Below are 23,232 nucleotides of genomic sequence, written 5' to 3'. Positions count from 1 at the left end.
AACCTGATTTGGTTGGTCGAGCCTCCCAGAACGGATTAATGACGCTAACTGAGCCTCCACTGTATAGCACTAGCAGCCTCAATCTCAGTTGTCTTTGGGACATCTGCTGTCATCCGGTGACCCTTTGAACCCAATTGGCGTGCAGGTCACGAGCGGGTTACGGTGACGCAATTCCAACCACGCATCCTGCTGGTTGGTCTTAACGGCCTGTGGTCAGTTGGCCTAATGTCACACTCGCAGGTGACCAATACGAATTAAAAATGAGTTTGAACCCATTCGCACAACTTGGGATTGATCTGTGGCCAGGTGGCCTGAAGACATGATGTGCTTTTTCGAATGGGTCCAAAGAGCCAACAACGGCCCCATTAGCTCTGCGTGTTTGACGAGAACTGATTAGTCAAGAGTGTGTGGTTTATTTAATGGCTTTGACAGCAATACCTCCTGGCCGAAAACCTGGGACTACGGCCCGACAACATGCTGCAATGAGTCTCCAGAGCGTGTTTTGGAAGGAGGGCTTGCTTTCACACTGCTTTTAGTACAATGGGCATGGATTTTTTTCTGGGGAGGGGGGGTGTCAATTCTATTCCTCTGTCGGGCACCTCAACAATTTTCAGTTTTCAAGTTATTGTTTTGTCTGTCTGTGGCGAAAAGCATTCTTCTCATGAAGGCCGGATCTATGTTGTGTTCAGAATGTCTGTTGATGGTTAAGACGAGCTGGAAGCAAGAATGAGCGTCCGTCTTGTCCTTATTTCACTCAAACAAACACACTCGCACAGCCGCACTAGCATGCTCTGGTAAACAAAGCTAACCCCGCTAAGCTAACCCATTCACACTCCGTAAGAGAGCAGTTTCCAAGTTTTTTCGCCAACTTTTTCCGGCCTAAAAGATGGACGAATGGATGGTTGTGATGAGATTTGCCGTGATTGAGCAGTCTGCCGGGGAAATGCTTCCCCACACAAATGTTCCTTCCCCTCGCGATGGCAAACTTTCATTCAAATTATGTCAAATTCTGTGAGATTCCGCGTTTAACGGTAGATTCCGTTTTTTATTGGCCAATTCTGAGATTCCGTTTGCAATTTCAGTTCATGGGACAATTTAATGCTGCAATGATCATTAAAAGATAAAGATCGTCTTTTGTTGTAGGGGTGGCGAGGTGGTGGTCATTCAACAATCCGTCGGATTGATCGAGACAAAATGATGAGTTATTTTCACTGCCCTCGCACAAATGATGTTAATCTGAGAACCTTGACCACAGAGGTCTCCAAGTTTAAGAAGCCTGAGGTTCACCCTGTTGAGTTATTGAACCAAAGTCCAGTCCGTCACACTGTCCATTCTTGTCTTTGTCCCAGTGCTGCATCACTGCGACTCGCCGAGTCAATGGAAAACTCATTTAGTACTAATGACATGGTTCAGTCTCCTGCGTGTCCCGTACTTTATTTCACCCTTTCCTTTTCTCTTTGCTCCTCACTTCTCTTCTCATAATGCTCCTGTTACCAGATCATGGTAGCCCTGCACTACCAGCCAGCCATAACACACCAACATGGGACATCCAACACTTGAGCATGGCCAAAGAGGCCGCAGGCACTCGTGTACAAAGGCCTTTAGATGCTGCATTGTTATTTCTTTGGGGTCAGCCATAGTTTAGAAGGCAGTCTTAATTAGTTGACATAACTAATACATGATTACCTCTCCTCAAGTCATCTCCTCCCTCAAAAAAAACATACAGTGTCTGCTTAAAACTTAAAAGGCAAGAAGGGGGTTTCTCCATGTTACATATCCAATGTCTTCTTGAATATAACAATCAGGCAGCATGTCTAAGTTTAGAACTGGGGAGGTCAGGAAGGTGAAATGTAAGGAACCTTGGGAGGAACCTGACCTCATGACACCAAATAGCACAAAACAACACCAGATATAAAGTCATATCAGTGATGGATGACAGTTTGAGGTCAGGACCTACATTTGTCCGTCAAAAGGAATCAAACATGGCAGATGGAGAAGTCCTCCCCTGTGGATTACAAATGACCGTCACACAGACTCATAAATACTAAATGGACACTTTTTTTAATTTATTTTTTCATAAATTACATTTAGTTGAATATCCTTGAGTGGAACTGTATGTTTATACATGGACTCTCATTATTTTACAATGACCAGCAGAGGTCGCAATTAATCCAGGCCCAATGAGGTTGCTACCCTATCAAAACATCTGCATCCCTTTCACTTAAAAACTATAATAATTCTGGAAAAATGCACTACAATGTATATTACAAATAGTACAAAAAGAAGCTAACATTTGATGTTTTTTTTTTCACAGAAATGTCACCCAAACCTAATGCCACCGCCTTGCTTCTGCAGCTTCATCTGACAGTTATTTAACATCCTGAATTACACATAATTATTGGAAAAGCATTTTGCATTTGCACTGTAGCAGACAACATGGTTACAGCACACCCGATCAATATCCATCCAATGAGTAGACGCCACGGTCACAGGACTTAACGTGAGAGTGTCTGCACACATTAACCAAAATCCGTTCTGCTACCACAAGAGAAAGGGATGACCATACCACTATTTCCAGTCTACATTAAAAGTTCCAGTGCATTCAGGGTGTGTTATGCATTTGTTTTGGGAACTGTTTACTGCAATGCACTGTACTGGACTGTAAGAGGACACTGGGGGACGGATCCAAGGCCAGATGCTGAGGAAAGAGGCTGAGCAGCAACAATAGAAGCTTTATAATGCTGTGCTAATGCAGTGTAGGCAGACAATGAGTACATACAAAATGTACTCACGCTCCCAAAATACACTTTACTGGTGATCTGACACATACATATTGTATACACTGATCAGACGCAATAACAATAAAAACGTTGCACGGTTTAAACTATTTACAAAAACAATAATGCTTAAAATAATAATGTCAGGACAGGCACTCATTGTATTCATTTTCATAATTTTTTATATGGTTAAGATTATAATGTACTAACTGCATCTGTATAAATAATAGTAATTTACTTTACAGGTGGCTTTATTTCATTTATTTGTATTTAGGTTTCGTATTTCACTACATGAACAGTATATTATTCAAGTACAGCGGAGCAGTCCTAGCCGCAGTGGGCCAATGTATGTGGCGCATTAGTGCACTTCTACCGCCCCCTAGCGGTTATTAGCGTGAAATGCATCCAGGACCACACACCTGTATGTAATAATATTAGTAATATTTTGTGTATTTGCTTGACTGTATACACACTGAAAGCACAGCCAAATTCTTTAAATGGTTTCCTTAGAAAACAACAAAACATCAATTACTAACACATAATAAATGCTACAAACTACGAGTTTAACTAAAACGCCATATTTCATATTGTGGTGTTGAAAAGAGTTGGACTGAGATTTGTAACACAGGGGACATCAGATTGGGTTTTGAGTTTTTCGAAATAAACTAACTCAATACTTTATAATAATTGACATAAAACAAGTTATATTAAATATAGCTTTCATTCACGTTGGTTCATGTTCGAATGTGTCAAGATAGCCAGCAGTGCCAATTGCTAATTGTTAATGCTAATTGTGCTTGCCTCGTCAATGGCGGTTGTTAGGAGACTTCCAAAAAATAAGACATTGTCCTTCAGAGAAGTGTTTGCCTTTTTCTCGGAGCCCCCCAAAAGCCAACTTAAAACATTATTTTAACTTTAACTTCTTAATTTAAAAGGCCTGCTCGTTTCACTTGTTAAGTGGCTATCTGTCAAAGTGGGGCTTTAGCCCCGCCTTTTCCGCTTCACTTACCCACTTCCGGTACGAACATGTCAAAATAAACGTCTATAGAATATATCACAACACGCTTTTTAGTTCATTAATCAATCAATTAGTAGTATGACTTCATCTACTATTTTCATTTGCATTTTAATTATTAGTTAAAGCCAAACTTTAATCATATAAAAAACACATCAAGTATTGATAATAACCCCCACAAGTCATCAGCTAGTGGAACTATGCGATTTTCCCCAGCCAATCAATGATGATCAGGAAAGGTTATGATTAAACATTTAAAATGTTGTTTAATGAAAATGTTTTATTGAAGGTCTCCTATTGTACATGATACTATAAAAACCTCATTATTTTACATGTATAATTTTTTTAATGATACCAAAGAGAAGCCTCTCCTCTCATTCTGTGTGGAAGTGGTAGGCAGGTTTTTGGCTTCTTTGTCCTTCTTCGCCACTCAGTGTCAAACACTTTAATTTTAGAATAAGTACATATGAGAGGCTAATTAGTTAGCTTGTGATGCTAGCGGTGTCAGTCTTTTGTCCCTGCAGTCATCCCACAGCCTGTGCAACATGATGTAAACAAAGAATAGAGCATAAAAGTGATTATAGGGGTGTTATTTCATGTCTACGGGGCTCTAGCAATATTAAAAACCCATATTTAGAAAGTCAAACAGGTTTTCAATGCTCTTAACCCCCGAAAATATCCAATTTATTAATATTGATTCCCATATCAACACAACAAAGACACAAAAAGGGCAAAAGGACACCATTCTGGATTGAATCATAACAGCTTTATTAGTGTACAGTCAGAAGTTGCTCGTTCGTAATTGGAACACATATGAAGATCAGCGCTTGAAGACAGAAACCCTTACCAGCTTATTGTCCCGATGGGATATGCGTTGTGGGAAGCAAGAAAAAAAAGGCATACAAAGAAAGGTAAAAGAATAACTATACAAAAACACTACAAGTGACGTGAAGCAACTTTCCCCTGAAGTAGGTTTGGATTTTTTTTTTTTCGGGAATCCACACTTGTCCTTCACAGAAGAAACAAAAAACACAACAGGTGATTTGTCAAGAATGTATCGAGGTGCATTCGCTCTTTGCAAACTTCTCAGAAAGTGAAAAAGCCAACTAGAGAACAAGGTGGCACTCGTTTAAAGAAGAAAAAAAAAGTACACAAAGGCTTGCTGGAACCTGGCAATATGCACACAACTGTAATCTTCTAAGGGAAACACCTACTGTATGTACTGAAAATACACTCTGAACAATCTGATGTCAATGCATAGAACAAACACTGTATGTGTCACTGATACAACAACCTTAAGGAAACTACAACCTTCTGTTTTTTGTTTTTTTTTACCATGTACTGACCTTGGCATTGAAAATAGTCCAGTCAAAAGTATTCCCTACTAAGTAAAAAGAAAATAAAAAGACATGTAGATACACAGAGATAAACACAACTGCCATGGGCTAGTTTAGTTTATGTACAAGTGAGCATGATTCCGCAGGATCAGAAAAAACAATGGGAAAAGGCCACCCTGCAGGATCAGGATCCATAAAGGAATAAAAGTCATTCAGCTTGGTCCGAATGTGGATGTGCATCAACCTGTTTGACGAGCTGTCACGACAAATGTGTTTACATGCACAAGGAATGTGTCACCATCTGATTTGGTGTAAAATCTGGAATGTGACGTAGTGACTGACATCTGCCATATTTACAGGTCCCGCCAGCTAGCCTATTATGTACTCCAAGTCGGGGGACATAAATAAGTTGGGGGGGTATATCCATGCATGTAAACACACTCGTACATACAGCTGCAGAGCTCCACATTTAAATGTTGCGTGCTTCCAATGTTGTAGAAGGCAAAGAATAGCAACTGCGGTGATGACGTCATTCTGCATTGCCCAAGCTGAAAATAAAACCTTAAAATCTTAAATATTAGATCACTGGGGACAGGTGAGAACTAGAAATCGGTAGTCATAATGTTGTGGTCAGTGTACAAACAATGCATTTAGTCTTTGGGACAACATAATCACTTTTGCAATTCGTAATGATCTGAGTCACTGCCTTTTATCAAGGGGTATCATATCTTATATATTCTCAATTCATTTCATTTCATAATAAAGCCATTCCACACCTCGTTTCTGGACAAGGATTATTTCACTGATTATGTGAATACCTGGCCGTTTGACAATTTTACATCCTATGTTACATACTTTTCACGCTATAATCATCTCAGGGGGCGAAGGAGGAAGCAGTGAATAATTTGTCATTTTGATATACATTTATATATAGTTTTGTTTAAAAAAAAATCATCAATATGCAAAAACAAAGCTGAAAACCTCAAATAACTGTGCAGTATAATTGCTTGGTTTAATACTTAAAGCTTAAATACATTTGAATTGGAAAACTGTGGACTCTCAATTGCTTTGAACACTCGAAATTTCAAGAGATGCCCCATAATAAGCCAATTCATATCATAACACGATGAGATCGAAAATCGATAGTGAATATTCCAAAAATACACTTCTATGGGGGCTTTCCCACATTCCTATATGTACAATTTCAAAGCATTTCTTGCTGTTTCTTTACATCAAAGGCAACTTTCTTGAAAGCAATAAGGATGCATAATTTGGGGCAGTGCAATTATAATATAGAGGCCATTTTTTTAATCCCACATTGTAGGAGTCTTATCAATATATTATTGATGAATTGAGCGAGGGGGGAGCCATGCATCAGTTCAGGCATAATCGGGGGAAGCGTACTGACAGCAGGGGGCGACAGTGGGACGCTACAGTCCTCATCCTGCACGTAGTCAAGTCCTTGATATACAGAAGATAATGTAATGGACTCTTAAGGAAGCAAGAGACAGTCCCAACCCACTGAAACTGCAGCAGAGTCAATACCGAGATGTTGCAAGTGTATACGAAGACAGGTTGTGGTGTGTTATTCATTCACGGCAACAGTGGACAGAGAAGAGAGAATAAACAGAACAATACTTTGGTCACTGAAACCAAGAAACACTATAAAAAACTTTGGTTGAACGTGAACCCAGAGAGTGACAGTTGGACTACAAGTCAACCTTGTGTAAACGAAAAACTCTTGACACTGGATCCAGCTTGTGGTGTGGTAGCGAGGCAGTGAGGAGGCAAGGTGTACTTGGTGAGCAAAGAGATAGACTTCAGTCCCCCAAACAGCCAAAGAGTTCTTTGACGTGTGTGTGTGTGTGTGTGTGTGTGTCTGGTTCAGCACCTCCAGTCCTTTATACCTGAAAACGTGAATGGATTCCGGGGCCGGAAATGCATGGTGATTTCAACTAGTAGGTCCGTGGTGATTGGAATGTCAGCCTGAGGTCGATCCAGCAGAAGCAAAAAGGTGATCAGGCTTGCTGTGATGTTTACATTCCACTGCGGCGCTGCTCCTTCTCTCATCCTTGAGGTCCCTTGTGTAGGTTTACTTGTTGGAATGATGTTACTCCCGTCCGTTCTGCATGGTGGAATCCTTTAAGATGCTGGTCAAATGTTGTGTAATGTCAAGTGTCTTCCGCCGCGGCTCGACACCATTTAGGACATACTGGAGCAGCGCACAGAAGGGGAACCCATTTGGGTCAGCACCTTGTCCAACCACTGGAGGGGGCCGTTGAGATGCAGCTCAATCCAGCAAGGTGTACTGGTGACTGTCTGGCGTCTGGAGTGATGGAGTGAAGTACAAAATGGCTATTAATGATCCATTGAGGTGCATAGTTGGTCCACGGGTTACGAATGAGTTAACGTTCGTAGACTGTGATGGAAGTGGAGTTTTTTGTAAGCCCCAGGTCAATATTTCAACCACCCAACATCCGATCTTTAATGAACTATGGAGTCATACTTGACACATGGATGTTGGAGGCCCCCGCTATAAAAAGAAGTGTATCATTTGGTGCAAATAAGGAGAAACAATTATCGCCCAAGCCTGATCAGATGATTAAACGGTCTGCTGTTAGCCCGAGCAGCGGGGACACTGATGGTTAACCAGACAGGCTCCACAGCAGCTTAAGGCCGACCAATGAGGATGAACCCATACACCCCCACTGACAGTGCTGTCTGGCTGCTGGGAGGCTCTAACACAAAAGCCGAGCCAGGGGCAGAACAGATGTTTGCTGGATGGATGGTTAGACGACCAGACAGACAGACAAACGCCCTGTAATCTCAGGCTGTTTCACAACAAAAGGTGAATATAATAGCGATTATACACGTGTGTGTGCTGTTGCCTAATGCTTGTCTACAGTTCTACATGTTACTGTTAGAGAGAACCACCCCAGATGTACAATTGATTGACTTCGGCTGTAGATGTTTTATAGCAAATTGGATGTGGACATAAACTTCAGAAATAATGAACGCTACACCGTCTCATGGAAATACTACTGAGTCTAAGAACAGAACTATTGACATACCTGTACTCGGCACCCCAGCCTTTGACAAAGCTCATCCTGATGGTGCACATCCTGGTCAGCTGGTAGACCGCCTCGAACCCCTGATTGACGGACTGGGCCAGCAGAGCAGCAAACTCTTGGTTGTTAAAAATCTTCAGGTTACAGCCTAGAAATGCAAAACATGAGCTGAGACTTAATTTGATGTGCACTGACAAAAACACATTTTAGCATTTGTGTGGTTTCAAATGTATTTTCTTCATTAAAAAACAGATGAATGCATTGTAAGAACACAACATGTCGTGAAGACGCGTTTCTATTGTACTGTGTTCGAAAGACAAACACACAACAACAAAAAAAACAGTTTGTTTCCAAACAAATGTTGATGGTGACAAGCTGATGTGCTGTGAAACACGGGGGTGTTGCATGATGGCAATTATTCACCAGCTTGGACATTTCCACGTGATGCTCGTGTTTGCCTTCAACGCAAGTGCGCGCTGCAGTAATGACACTGTTCGTGCCGCTCCTTTGGCCAAGAATGAAATGTTCAAAGTTGCATGGATGCAGATTAGTCAGCGTGTGTGGGTGAGAGGCTGAGGAAAAACAAGTCACGTTGTGGAGAGCATTGGTTGCTCTTCTTTGAGGACTGTTTTGCTCAGTCACTCATCAAGAAAGGCAAGTAATTACTATATGACATGTTGATCTTCTTAGATGCTGCCACAACATGCTACTTAGACTGTCTTTCTATTCTAATTTTGCCATCAGTGTCATTTTGAGATATTGAGTGAATATAAATTAGTAATAGTTTGACAGCAACACAATAAAATGAGTGTGGAATCAAATGCAGTGCTACACAACAGCCCTGTAGAAAATAAGTATTTGAACACCCTGCTATTTTGCTATTTCTCCCACTTAGAAATCATGGAGGGGTCTGAAATTTTCATCGTAGGTGCATGTCCACTGTGAGAGAGATAAACTAAAAAGAAAAATCCAGAAATCACAATGCATGATTTTTTAACAATTTATTTGTGTGATACAGCTGCAAATAAGTATTTGAACACCTGAGAAAATGAATGTTAATATTTGGTACAGTAGCTTTTGTTTGCTATTACAGAGGTCAAACGTTTCCTGTAGTTTTTCACCAGGTTTGCACACACTGCAGGAGGGATCTTGGCCCACTCCTCCACACAGATCTTCTCTAGATCAGTCAGGTTTCTGGGCTGTCGCTGAGAAACACGGAGTTTGAGCTCCCTCCAAAGATTTTCGATTGGGTTCAGGTCTGGAGACTGGCTGGGCCATGCTAGAACCTTGATATGCTTCTTACGGAGCCACTCCTTGGTTTTCCTGGCTGTGTGCTTCGGGTCGTTGTCGTGTTGGAAGACCCAGCCACGACCCATCTTCAATGCTCTGACAGAGGGAAGGAGGTTGTTCCCCAAAATCTCACAATACACGGCCCCAGTCATCCTCTCTTTAATGCAGTGCACTCGTCCTGTCCCATGTGCAGAAAAACACCCCCAAAGCATGATGCTACCACCCCCATGCTTCACAGTAGGGATGGTGTTCTTCGGATTGTACTCTTCATTCTTCTTCCTCCAAACACGCTTATTGGAATTATGACCAAAAAGTTCTATTTTGGTCTCATCTGACCATAAAACTTTCTCCCATGACTCCTCTGTATCATCCAAATGGTCATATGCAAACTTAAGACGGGCCTTGACATGTGCTGGTTTAAGCAGGGGAACCTTTCGTGCCATGCATGATTTCACATCATGACGTCTTAGTGTATTACCTACAGTAACCTTGGAAACGGTGGTCCCAGCTCTTTTCAGGTCATTGACCAAGTCCTGTCGTGTAGTTCTGGGCTGATTCCTCACCTTTCTTAGAATCATTGAGACCCCACGAGGTGATATCTTGCATGGGGCTCCACTCCGATTGAGATTGACCGTCATGTTTAGCTTCTTCCATTTTCTAATGATAGCTCCAACAGTGGACCTTTTTTCACCAAGCTGCTTGGTAATTGCTCCGTAGCCCTTTCCAGCCTTGTGGAGGTGTACAATTTTGTCTCTGGTGTCTTTGGACAGCTCTTTGGTCTTCGCCATGTTACAAGTTAAAGTCTTACTGATTGTATGGGGTGGACAGGTGTCTTTATGCAGCTAACGACCTCAAACAGGTGCATCTGATTCAGGATGATACATGGAGTGCAGGTGGACTTCTAATGGGCAGACTAACAGGTCTTTCAGGGTCAGAATTCTAGATGATACACAGGTGTTCAAATACTTATTTGCAGCTGTATCACACAAATAAATTGTTAAAAAATCATGCATTGTGATTTCTGGATTTTTCTTTTTAGTTTATCTCTCTCACAGTGGACATGCACCTACGATGAAAATTTCAGACCCCTCCATGATTTCTAAGTGGGAGAAATAGCAAAATAGCAGGGTGTTCAAATACTTATTTTCTTCACTGTATGGCAGTATATTTAGTATATGAAGTCTAACTTTTGTGCAATAACATCTCTTTTAATAAAAAAAAACTCCATGAGTACGTACCTGGCGGTATCTTGCAGACTGTGGCGGGATGCCATCCGTATCGCTGGTTGCAGTTGGGACTCTGGACAAAGATGGCACTGTCGCTGAGGCACTCGGCAAAAACCTCACCTCCAATGTAATACAACCTGACTCCACGACCTGTAGGGTGCATTGCAAGTATATAAGCAGAAAAATACCTTAAATCATTTCAGCATTTAGGTTATGCACAGTAGGTGTGTTTACAGAGCAGATATTTCCAGTGTTTAACATACTTTCATTTTGAAAATCTCTATTATGGCCAGAGTCTTGCACCTTAGCTAATTATGCAAATTAGACAATGACATAATCTACCTTGGCAACCGAGTGCCACAAACCGATTCCACTGACCTATATGTCTCCTTGTCATCTCAACAGTTGCGTTCCTGTTGACGTTGCTGAGAAGCCCAAGGCAGAAGCGTTCAGAGTTGGAGGGATCAGTGAAGCCATCCACGGTAAGAGAAGGCTGCGAAGCATGGAACGTTTCTCCGACTCGCTGGTTGAGCTCATAGTAGGCTATCGAGCACCAAAAGGCTGGTTCGCTGTAGGTAACAGGCTGGAGGTCTGGTTGGGGAAAAAGGCTTCAATAAATCCATTTTATTTTGAAAAGTAGCTTTTCCATAGAGAACCAAACACAGAAAGCAGACTTACCCAGACCGTGACTGACAGGTGACAAGGTGTTAGGTGACAGTTCCGCTGGTGAACCTTAGACATACAAACAATGTAGATATATTTCAAACACACCTTGAGTGTAACACTGCTGTGTCAATGTCGGACAGCATAATGTAGATGTGACAAAACAAAACCAGCCTACCTGATTCCATACTTTGATTCATCTGCTGGTCACTGGCCTCGCCATCCTCACTGATGTAGCCAGGCGGGGGAGTCTCTGTAAACAGAACATGAATTATGCTCACGAGCATAGCAGAAAACAAGCATGTTCCTGTTAAGATGTCATCACAGTAATCTGTCACCCTATGCTTCTGCTGGCTGGTTATGTAATTAACAACATCCCATTTAAAGTGAATGCAGATCAATCACATTTGAACTTTCTGCACATGGCTGAAGTGTTTCATCCTGCATGAATACAGACCTGGTATGTAGTTATTAGGAGGATCTATGCCGGCAGGGAAATTGGTGTTTTCAGGGATTGAATTTGTAAAGTCATCTAGAGGTGGAAGCTCTGTCAGAATCTCTGTGTGGCGTGGCACCAACACTGGGGGCAGCACTGAGGACAAAGGAAGAGGCATACTGTATGTCATTCGAACACCATCACCGCCATGATTATGGCAGCCCAGCGACATGAGTGAGCAACACATAATTTCAAATCTACTTCAAAGAGATCATTACCCGGTGTCTCCACCCTCTGGTAATGGTATGGGTTGACACACACTTCATCCTTCTTGAGGTTGAAGGCGTACTGGCAGTTGTCGATGGCTCGCAGCTCATGGTGGCTGTGAAGGTCAGGCCATCGCCACAGGCGACAGTAGATGACATGCGGCAGGCCCTTACGGTGGGACACCTGGAGACGGCCATCCAGCGACCTGGTAGAATATGGAATTTGTTTGTAATGTGTTTGTATAACAGAACTCTTTGGTACAAACACTCCATTACCATTACATGCTGCTTTGTGATCATGTAATTAATTATACTGTACACACACTGTAATGTACACACATTTACACACTGTGTGGCATTGAATCACTTTGCTGCAATAATATGTTTGTGTACATGTGTGAGTGTATTCACCTGTTGTGGTCAGGGTATCCGTACATGCCTGCAGAGTCCCACTGTTCTATCATGTGGCCTGTGCCTAGACCCCATAGATCTGAGCAATTGCTACAGACACACACGCACGCACGCACACACACACACACACACACAAAGACACAAAAACCATACAGGACATGAGCAAAAAAGGACAAAAATAAAAGACAGACAGTAAATATGAGATGTTGCATTCAAAATAAGTAGGATGATATCACAAACAATGTAAACAGTCTGCCTCCTCCCATTCTAACGACCCAAAGAGGCACTGTTACTGATGGCGACCATGTGACAGAGCACGGTTTGAAAAGTGAGGTGATGTGTGCAATCAGGCAAAGTTAAATAAATGATTAGAAAGTTTTGGAATAAGGTGCGCCCGTCAAATTTCAAGAGATAATTTCTTGTACATATACAGGCCTCATAAATCTAACCTGCAGGTTTCCACATAAAGGATACTTACACAGAAAGACACTATAAACCTTGTAATCCTTACTACACACTGCGTTCCCAGTGTCACTCTTCTGGTAAGAGCTGAGACGCGACTACAACAGCTGCCGCGGTCCAAACAATCCAAGCAGAAGGTGTAGTATTTCTACACTTGATCAAACTTACTTAAGATTTGTCAGATCATATTGGCTTCTACTATTGCAGAAATGCACTACTTTCTGTTGTACCCCTCTAAGCATCATGGGATCTGTAGTTCTTTTTTAATCAATAAATTAGGTGCATACTTCTTTTTAAGGTACAAGTTTCAATTAGTTTGAAAAAAGTTATTTTATGCCGGGCAGGGCTCTAGTAGTGTTAATGACTAGTAGCAGGGCTCTAGTAATGTTAACAAACATATTTTGAAAGTCAAACAGGCTTTCTGGGCTCTAACTACAAAAATATTCCACTCATTAACATAATTTATCTCATTCGGGTCTGGAAGCGATTAACCGCAATAAACGAGGGACAACTGTGCTTGTTTTCAGAGCGCTTAAACGTCACAGAAGTTCCCACAAAGCCTGATTGAACATGAATTGATACAATGTGCATGATTTATGCATATCATTTCTAGAAAAAGAAAAGCTATGTGGTATAAGTTGTGTTGCACAGAAACTACCAAAAATGACATAAATGAGTATGTACATAAATGCAAATGACAATTCGAAATGTGCCGAGACTTGACCACATTTAAGTGTTATGTATGGCTTGTTTATGACCGACAAACACCCCTACACACACATACATACCCACACACACATAGACTACAAACAATGTCAATTAGGTTTATCATTGTTTTTTTTCTAGTAATAGAAAAGTATCTCCACACAGCACAAATGACTGATTCATTTCTTATCAGAAAGGCATGCTGATAAGCTGAACACACCCCCAGTATGCTTTGTGGCACTTGTTTTGTAAACAGTTGCTAAAGTGTTTGGCATTAACGAAGTTGATATTTATATTTAGTAGCTGATCCAAACATTGGAAAATATCCAGACAGTTTCTGCATGCAAATCATGAAAACGTACAGCTAATAGTACTCATCCTACCCATGCTAGTGGTCTTTCACACACTCTTTTCATTGTATTTTGGAGTTCTAACTGAAATGTACACCTGCTTCCTCCCTACACTACATATCACCCACGAAAGTTCACACACAGGTGAAATGAGTCACAAATTTCATAGGCAATATCCAACAGTAAGTGAACATGGAGTTCGAGTATAGTAAAATTTCCATGTAGCAGTTTCAACTAAAGCCATTGTGAATAGGATCACATTCATTGACAGCCGTGATGCATACTGTATATAGTATATCATACCACTTCCAAAAGTAGCACTCTCGCAGTACGAGGGGCTTCATGCAGGAAAAGCTTTCCTCACCATTAAACATTCACCATACTCACCGTTTCCCTATGCCATACAACTCTACAGTATATACATGATGTACTCGATGTGCTAGATAACACTGAAAAGTGGAGAGATTATGTTCAGCTAGAAGCCTAATTATCTATCACATGCTTCAGTCGGAGCTCATCTGACATCGTTTTGATCAAGATAAAAGTTTCATCTGTCCATGTGACTTGGCTCGGTTAGCCCATGATGCAAGATTGCTGAAATTCACAGTGTAAAACAAACGACCCGTGTCATTACAAGCTGTCAACAGTTAAGGATGCAGGTTCATCGTTAGTTGGCTGACAAATTACATATTTAATGGTCGATGGTGTTAAAAAGTAAACCAAGCCAATCTATTTTTGTCATCTATTGAAACATTAATACACATTATTTCATGTCCACAATGCATTTTAGTGTGTAAATGTAATCAGGCCAAATTCAAGTATAAATGAAGACATGGCATCTGCAAGCATAGGCTAAAAGTAATGCATTAACTAAACTTTAATATCACAACAACCACAAAATCAGATATTTCACTTGAAATCAGACACGAGTTACATAAATTTTGCAATTTACTTTTGGGTCCCAGTTGGTGGTCTAAAAAGCATAAATATCACAAATGCACTAAAACCATAAAATAGCATAGCTTGTCCAAGAAATGCGAAAGTCGATCAAAGGTGGCGGATGCTGGCTCACATCTGAGAATTTGTTTAAAGCTTTAAGTCCAGTTCTCATCCCAGCATGCTTTTATGAACCTTGTGTTGCTCGGTGGGGTACCGTCATGCTGGAACAGGAAAGTCTAACTGTTCCTGCAAAGTTGGAATCATAGAATTGTGCTCAAGGTTGTCTTTTTCCCCCCATGAGATTTTGGTGGAATTCCTGATTGTTTACCAGTTCCAATGTATGCCTCCTGAGATTTAGTTCAGACAGTGAGCATTTTGGCCAAGCAAGTATAATATACAGCATATGCCATACAAATGCTGCACGTTTTCTCCACTCCAACTAAAGCCTTGGCTTCGCCAGCTGGGGTTTGGTTTCCTCCACACCAGTTTCACTTCTCTCTTACAATGCGCATTTATGTGACATGAATAAAGAAGTGGTTTCTCTGTTTCACAACTTTTATTTTTCCTGCAAGCCTGTGAGGTTGTGGTGTGGAGACATGCGGTTGACTACGGTGAAATGGTGTGTCAGTTCATTGATGAGTTCAATTAAGTGAGTAGACACAACCCTGAAAGCAGGTTGTATCCTTATACGTTGCGTTATTCACATCCTGAGTAACAGTAATCATGTCCGTGCATGACAGACACAGATACAGAACGGTGTAGGCTTTAAACAACAAATAAATCAGGGATGTTAAAATCAAAGCTACCAGAGGCTGTTTTTTATGGGAAAAAACAGTGGTAAATTCCTGAGAATAAATATGTAATTTTGGGAAAAAATAATATTTTGCGTATAATGTCAGAATATTATGAAATATTACCATGGCTACATGTATTGGCTTATTCAAGTGTCCTTTGTATTCTTAAATTTTTCAGCATGTGGCCCATGGTGGAAAATGTGTCTGGACATCACTGGTTGAAATAAAACAATGTTGAATTTAATAACTTTGATAGTTACAGGTCATTATGTTCCAGAGGTCAATGGAATAGTTCAGTACTTCCTGCACTCAGCAGGGGGCAACAGCGAGGCATACGTCTCGCAATGACGCAGAAGTAGAGTAAAACAAATGTGGCGCTATCATCAACATGAAATATTTTTTAACGATACCATCTGGCCCTCACAGTGTCTGCGGGTGGACAAACCGCGGGTTTGTGTTCTCATCTCACCTTGGTATGGTGACACACTTTGTGTTGCTGTTCTGCGTGCTGATTGCTTTCTCCAGCTCATCCAGTTGTCCCGTCTTCTTCAGCTTCTTCACCAGGCTCTTGACGGCTTTTTCACACCACTTCTCCTCCTGCCCGCCTCCGTTCTGCTCCCCTACTCCCCCTATCCCACCTCCGGCTCCTCCACCCCCTGCCGGAGTCTTCTTCCACCCGAGGAGCCTCTTCACAACTGGGGGAGTGAAGGGTAGTATGGAGGACATGCTCGCTGTACGTTGTGTACGTGTGTTTTGAGTTAGCGTCTTAATCTGATGTAAAGGGAAAGACGGAGGGGGTGGGGGTTGAAGCTTGTATGTCTGAAATCCTTCAGGAGATATAAGTGTATATAAAGAACATGTGTATTTTTTTATATAAAGTTTTGTCAAATTTAAGGCATTAGCATTGAAGAAAATATAAAAAAAAATACTGGAATGTGCAAATGAGTGAAGGGAAGAACGTCCAAAGAATCCTAAGAAACAGAAAGGGACAAAGAGAGCCCACATGAGAATTAAACATAACTTTTGATAACAAAGCTCACATTTCACACCCCGTGCCACAATACAAGGTCCCGGTTCAGTTACTGGGTCAGCTTCTACCTACGACATTTTAACCGAGGTGACAAATCTCCGCTACGCTAATCATATGCTAATCCTATCCAAGTGTACCTATCCTATTATCAAAACCAGGGTTAACCTTCTCCTCCGAAAGCCGGGCAGTGTCAGACTGCATTACACTTGGGCCTGGTGCAGGGTCAAACACGCCGCCTTCAACAGCTTTACGTCAATGCTTTGTTTTCATTTCTCTATCAGCAATTTTGACAGGTGCGGGTTGAAAGATCAAATCCATTTTTTGCTGGCAGTTGACAAAGCGCTCCGACCTGCACATGTAACACTATCCCTATACTACAGCTCTCAAGATCAATTTTCACGATGAGGTAAATAGTGAGGGCAAGGCTCAGGAACGGAGCTTTGAGAACGCTCGTGTCAAATTAGTAGAAGAAAAAGCTTGATCAATGAGGCTTAAAATCCAAAAGAGAATAGGACGCTGATGACAGGAAAGAAGGGATAACTGTCTCTAGAGCGTTACTCTGAAAGTCCAAGCTCCTTCTTAGAATTAATTTCACTGGCTTAACCCTTGGACTGCTTACAAATACCGGTAGTACATGGGTGGCAGAGCAAGTCAGACCATTCCTGAATGAAATACACTGGATTCTTAGTAGCGTTAACGAGGGCTGTACTTTCTGCAATAACTGTGCACATCAATTTACTTGCATAGGACTGAGATTGGAATGATTTCCCCCCCAAAACACACAGTTTTGTATTTTGTACTAGCCTACAAAAAAAACCATTAGACTCCTTGTTTTGCTTTAAAGCAGTGCTCAAGTGGCAGAGGAAGACTCTGATCATATAATTCAAGATTGACATGTCTGCTTGAATGATGCTGGTGCCATTAACTCACACAGTGGTTTGTACAGATGAATACAATGCGTTTCGGGTTACTTTTACTGTCACTGAAGAGATAAATGTTGGCAGTGAGAAAAACACCACCTTCCTGTTGTTTTGCCATGAGTTATGTCTTGAATGCGGTGTTGCTGTGTTTCTCACCTTAAGTCTCTGCTTTTATCACGGCTGCAAAATAACCCAAAATGGCACCGAAAGTTGCTACTGCCGGGATTTTGATAGGTGAGAAAAAGCAGAGAAACAACTGAATTCAAGAAATAACTCATGGCAAAACAAGAAGGTGTTTTTCTCGCCGTCTCTGTGTCAACAATCACGTCTTCGATGAAGGTAAAACTAACCATATTCTTTTCAGATTGTTTATATACATTTCAAACTGTTTTTGTAAAACTATAAACCGTGTTTGTGTTCGCAGTGATGGCATCATAGATGAGCGACAGAGCTGACTTCTAGTTCCTGTGTCCCTGGATTAACAAGCTAATAGGAATCTAATACTTGTGTTTTGCGATAAAAACAACAACACAGTTGGACTCACAAGACGCATGCCATACTGTACACTAATGGGGAAAATGTACGCAAACCGAGGCAAAATTTTGGCATATTTTTGCGGCGCTAACTGAAACACACTCATCCGGGTGTATGCTAACCAAGGGTGTTCAGTACTAAAAATTAAATACAGGTTCTCAACTGTATCAGATCAGATTTACTACTACTGTTACTGCTGCGGGGTTTGGACACCCCTGTTTTATATAAATGAATTAACATTAACATGGCACCTTACTCACTCCAAACTACTTCATTCATGCATTAATTATCACCTGGGCAAGGGTAACGGTGCCAGCTCTCCCTGGCCGTCATGCTGCCAGTGCGGCATGAGTAATTGGCAGCTTTAATGCAGCTCTTTTTTTTTTAATAATTGATTTTTCAAATTCAACCGTATGTTAGTGTGAATTTAGTTCACATTTTATTCGATTATTTGCAGCCCTAGTGGGAATATTCAAGCAAGCTTTCACGGCGTCAATAATTGTTGCTTCTGGAGGAATGTTTTGATGGTAGACAAAAATACAGCGACACTAGTAAAACCTTCACATGCAGCTTGGGAATACACACATTTACATTGTGGATTAATTACTGTCCTTATGCGAACAATAACGAGCAACAAAAACTATGGCTTTCGGGGACAAAGCCGTGTGTTGTGAGGAAAACCATGCAAGTAGCACACGGGAGTGTTAATCTACGGAACACCAAAAAAAAGCTCAAAACGTGCTGATACGGCTACGGTGCCAACTCGAAAATGGTAATCGCGACCGGAGCGGCCTTGTGGACAAGATAAGCAACTGTATTATGTCTGAAATGTCAAATCTCTTTGTGAGAAACTGTCTGTTTGGGCTACTTCTTCCCTGCAACCACCCACAATGCAAACACACACAAGCACTCACAGGGTTTGAAGAATAAGCTAACCCTCGCCGCCACAAACAAGCAGAGTCCGTGGATGTGGACTTTGAGAAACCGCTTAAAAGCGAGCTAAATTCGCATACGCTCGCAGAGTCTCGGCGAATAAACCCAATTCAAGTTTCTTTGTCTCGTAATGACTGATACTCCATCTTCTCCTCCTCCCTCCGGCTTCAAAAACGAGTGCTAAAAAATCTGCTAGCAAGCTTGCTACTTTGTCCGATAAATAATCACGTCTGGTTAGGTTTGAACAGTTTTAAGACATGCTTACCGACTGAGAAGGTGAAAGAAGGCGTGGTGGTAACTCAGGTACCCGTCAATAAATCCATCCTTTTCATTTTAATATTAAAACTGTATATACCACCACCGAACCACCGGGATGATGGCCCCTCATTCAAAGCTCAACCTAACTTGTATTGCTTCGCCAAAAAAAGAGAAGCTCATATGCTCCGCCTTTGCTGTATTTTTATTGGTCGGATTAATTCGTCCAAGCAGAAAGTTGTTGGTAGGTATGTTTTCAATTGGTTTCAGAGGGTGTCAGTTTCAAATTGTTGTGACGTATACGTCGGTGATGTTTACTAGTTATACCTGAATTGCCCTTCAGATTATAAAGATTTTGGTTATGATTATTATTATTATTTTACGATAACATTTTGTGTGTGTATATATATATATACATATATTCATTTATATATATATAAATCCATAACGAGCATATATACACACATATATTTATGAAACAGCAATATACATTAATGTATTGACAGTCAATTTGGAGTCATTGTGTAGATATGATAGCATATACATTCAATGATTAGTAGCTAAACTTTGTCAAACATAACAACTGTACATTGTGTGTTATGTTTTACGTACAATTTGTAGGTTCCAATGTTGGTCCATTATCTGGAGGAATATTTTGAAAGCTGAAGAATAATGATGTCAGTGAAAATTTTCATAGGTAATCTGGTGGCATCATGCAAACACAATATATTCACCATGCAGCACCTGCATGCAAATCAATCCCTCAAATAAATCACAGCTCAGTTAAACTGCTTCCTAGTTTTAAATCAGGCTATGTATAGTTGGACACTTACCTTAATATAGACAATATGTGCCCATGCGCGCTGCACCCACTGGCTCACCTGGGACTTGTTGCTCAGATTCGTTTTGCATCAGGACTGTTTTATTCTGCAGGGTTTTTTTTTTGCAGCTATCATACATCAGTGATGCTTCCGGATCGGAAATGATATATTTAACATCCATCCAGCCGTATGAGAAAACACAACACAAGGAGCATCCTGTGGCTCACTGAGTCTTTCATCTCAGTCGACTTTACTGATTTCTTGTAAGTATGTGCATGTTTATACCAGTCCCTTGATTAATTACATTCATATATTTAAATACGTAAAGCAGTTTGTTGGTTTATACGCGGCTATTCAGCATTTTACTATAGAAAGACCAAAAATTCATATTGTTATGGAAAGAAATACAGTATGAGCATACAAAGCTCAGTCGATCATGTGATACATTTACTTTACATTAATGGGAGACGAAGGATTAGTTATTGTAGTATGTAAAATATTGTAATATTGTGTAACATTGTCCCATATTGTCTGCCCTGTCCATGTTCATGTAGTTCCAGGTAGGTAAGAATGATGCTGAGTTAATAACTCTCACTGGGCCATCACCAAGGTGATGGAAACTCCAGAGGGTTGACTACAGTGCTAGTTACGAACCCATAGTGGCACGCTTGGTGGGAAAGTGAGTTTCTATGTTTTTTTTTGTGTAAAGAATTCTATTTATCGTGTCCTGTTTGTGTGCAGGTGTGGGTCTGATTTCACTACAAGAAATGGGCAAATGCTGCAAGTGCAACGGGAGGCTTCTGTGCATGTGCTTGCTACCCTGCATGATGACTTGCCACCTTCTGATTTACATCATGGTCACCATATTTGTCACCATCTCCTACGCTCCCCCGAAAATAACCATCCACTACATTGCTCCGGGGATTTCCGCAAACTCTGGTGCTTTGGCCTCTCACCCACTCAGCCCCTTCTGGAACCTTCATCTGCAGAACGGTGCATTGTGGAACCAGTTGCAGCACTCCTTGGACCGTCAGCATAATCCCATACTGCGAGGAAACGCAACCGGGACTCAGAGGAAGCCCAAAGCAAAGCTATCAAGTCAAACTGGAGGTGAATGCCTCTCTGACTGTACGTCGCAAAAGTGTTCAGAAGCTGGTCAGTATGATGTCAACAACATGCCCGAACAAATGAAGGCATTTGTCAGGTCAATGCACTGCAGGAGCTATCCGATCCTTATCAATCAGCCCACCACGTGCAAAAGGAACACCACTAAATCTGGCGCAGCATATCCCATGCTCCTCATGGCCATTAAATCTCAGGTGGGGAACTTTGAAAACAGGCAAGCCATCCGTGAAACTTGGGGCCGCAGCGGTTTGGTGAAAGGGGAGTCGTATAAGAAAGGTGGATTTGTGCGTACTGTGTTTCTGCTCGGAAGGCAGGACTCCAGTACAGGACCTCACCCGGACTTGAAAAACTTCCTGGAACTTGAGAACCAGAAATACGGCGACATCCTCCAGTGGGATTTCAGAGATACTTTCTATAACCTGACCCTGAAAGACTTGCTGTTCTGGCATTGGCTCCAGCATTACTGCCCCACGGCTGTGTTCATCTTTAAAGGGGACGATGATGTCTTTGTTCGAACTGGTGCTCTACTGGATTACTTGCACAAGCAATGGCAGGAGCACAAACTGCGGAGAGCTCTCACGAATGAAACTCACATCGATTTATTTGTGGGGGATGTCATCAGTAATGCAATGCCAAACCGGAATCCATCTACTAAATACTACATCCCAGAAACATTCTACAAAGGTTCCTACCCAGCGTATGCCGGAGGGGGAGGGGTGGTGTATTCCCTCTCGCTTGCATTACGATTAAAAGAGGTGTCCAAGAGAGTGCGCCTCTTCCCGATCGATGATGTTTACTTGGGGATGTGCTTGCAGAGACTTGGGCTCTCTCCCAGCCATCACCCGGGGTTTTTAACATTTGATCTCCCGGAGACAGACAGAGGGAATCCCTGCGCTCACAAGTCTGTGCTGCTGGTTCACAGACGGAGTCCCAAGGAGATGTTAGCTTTGTGGCATAAGTTGCACAATCTGCCCGCTCACTGCTGAGACTCATTTGCCTGTCAAATAGCACGCATTAGGATGAATGCGGCCATGCAAACGTGAAAGTTGAACTCTAGTGCCACAGCATGATTAATTAAATCATGTATACCAGCAGCACAGTACTCCAGTGGTTAGCATGTGTTGTTGCTTCACAACACCAAAGGTCACAGGAATTTATCCCATTACTATCCAAGAACAGGATGAGCAGTTGGATGGATGTACCATACCTGTCTTTATGCAAAACTGAGGCGGGATCTGAGCTACCTCAAAGGGTCTGTCAGACACAACGCCGGCTGGCTCATGAAGCTGAGTACACAGTGGCATCCAGGAGGAGCCATAAATACCAGAAAAAGGAAATCAGCTTCAATATAATTACAATAATCCCTCATTAATTGCTGGTAATTGCTTCCAAACCTGACTGTCAAATTTCTGAAAAGTAAGATTCCAGATTTATAAGTCAAATATTTTCATAGCTAGAGGATAGAAAACCAGTTTACAACATTATTAGAGCCCTCTAGGCATGAAATAACACCCCTATAATCACCTTTACACTTGTATTACCGAGTATGGTAGACATAATAAGATAAAAAAAAAACCCATTCAAGACATAAATAAGGCTTGTTGCTTTAAATCTGTTCTGGTGCTTGGGGAGCTGAGTGTGTGTGTGTGTGTGTGGGGGGGGGGGGTGGGACAGGAAGCAACACAGAGTTCAAAGTTAAGTTTTAACATGACCAATAGTCAACTCTTATAACATGTTCTACCATTAACAGCAATGATACAATTTGGAAAGCTGCATATTTCTATGTGGCACAAACATTCCTATAAATGTGTTCCAGTGCAACGGGAGCTGAGTAGGGGGTGTACAGGAATTAATGGGCTGTATTCAACCATAAAA

The 23,232-nt window shown here is 41.6% G+C and overlaps 2 protein-coding genes across 3 annotated transcripts; one reads left to right on the top strand and one right to left on the bottom strand.

The window, feature by feature from the left end:
• Positions 1 to 4,536: 4,536 nt before the first annotated feature.
• On the bottom strand, positions 4,537 to 19,577 carry smad2 (SMAD family member 2). 2 transcript variants are annotated; one of them, XM_058064166.2, is made up of 11 exons: positions 19,422 to 19,577; positions 16,209 to 16,710; positions 12,490 to 12,579; positions 12,091 to 12,284; positions 11,834 to 11,968; positions 11,555 to 11,629; positions 11,392 to 11,445; positions 11,092 to 11,304; positions 10,726 to 10,863; positions 8,201 to 8,345; positions 4,537 to 7,455 (listed from the first exon to the last, which is right to left on the bottom strand). In XM_058064166.2, exons 2-11 carry the CDS (start codon positions 16,463 to 16,465, stop codon positions 7,332 to 7,334), a joined length of 1,425 nt encoding a protein of 474 aa, XP_057920149.1. In that variant the 5' UTR covers positions 16,466 to 16,710; positions 19,422 to 19,577; the 3' UTR covers positions 4,537 to 7,331. The 2 variants fall into 2 exon arrangements, with proteins under 2 accessions (XP_057920149.1, XP_057920152.1); XM_058064169.2 differs by lacking the exon at positions 12,490 to 12,579.
• A 787-nt stretch (positions 19,578 to 20,364) lies between these two features.
• Positions 20,365 to 22,343, top strand: LOC131111910 (N-acetyllactosaminide beta-1,3-N-acetylglucosaminyltransferase 2). Its single transcript, XM_058064136.2, has 2 exons — positions 20,365 to 20,495; positions 20,974 to 22,343. The coding sequence occupies exon 2, from the start codon at positions 21,000 to 21,002 to the stop codon at positions 22,341 to 22,343; it is 1,344 nt and encodes a 447-aa protein (XP_057920119.1). The 5' UTR covers positions 20,365 to 20,495; positions 20,974 to 20,999.
• The last annotated feature ends 889 nt before the right edge of the window (positions 22,344 to 23,232 follow it).

Source organism: Doryrhamphus excisus, linkage group LG10, assembly GCF_037039965.1.
Source record: "Doryrhamphus excisus strain RoL-2023G ecotype Guam linkage group LG10, RoL_Dexc_Guam_v1.1, whole genome shotgun sequence".
Classification (NCBI taxonomy): domain Eukaryota; kingdom Metazoa; phylum Chordata; class Actinopteri; order Syngnathiformes; family Syngnathidae; genus Doryrhamphus; species Doryrhamphus excisus.
Note: the sequence above shows the minus strand (reverse complement) of the source record. Positions and strands in the feature narration are given on the sequence as shown.

Bases quoted from the DNA above. Each gene is read 5' to 3' on its own strand.
- LOC131111910 (XM_058064136.2), top strand. From the start codon at position 21,000: ATGGGCAAATGCTGCAAGTGCAACGGGAGGCTTCTGTGCATGTGCTTG.
- smad2 (XM_058064166.2), bottom strand. From the start codon at position 16,465: ATGTCCTCCATACTACCCTTCACTCCCCCAGTTGTGAAGAGGCTCCTC. The intron at 12,285-12,489 runs GTGAATACACTC...ATATTCTACCAG, and splicing joins GGATACCCTGACCACAACAG to GTCGCTGGATGGCCGTCTCC. The intron at 10,864-11,091 runs GTCAGTGGAATC...TGCACCCTACAG, and splicing joins GATGACAAGGAGACATATAG to GTCGTGGAGTCAGGTTGTAT.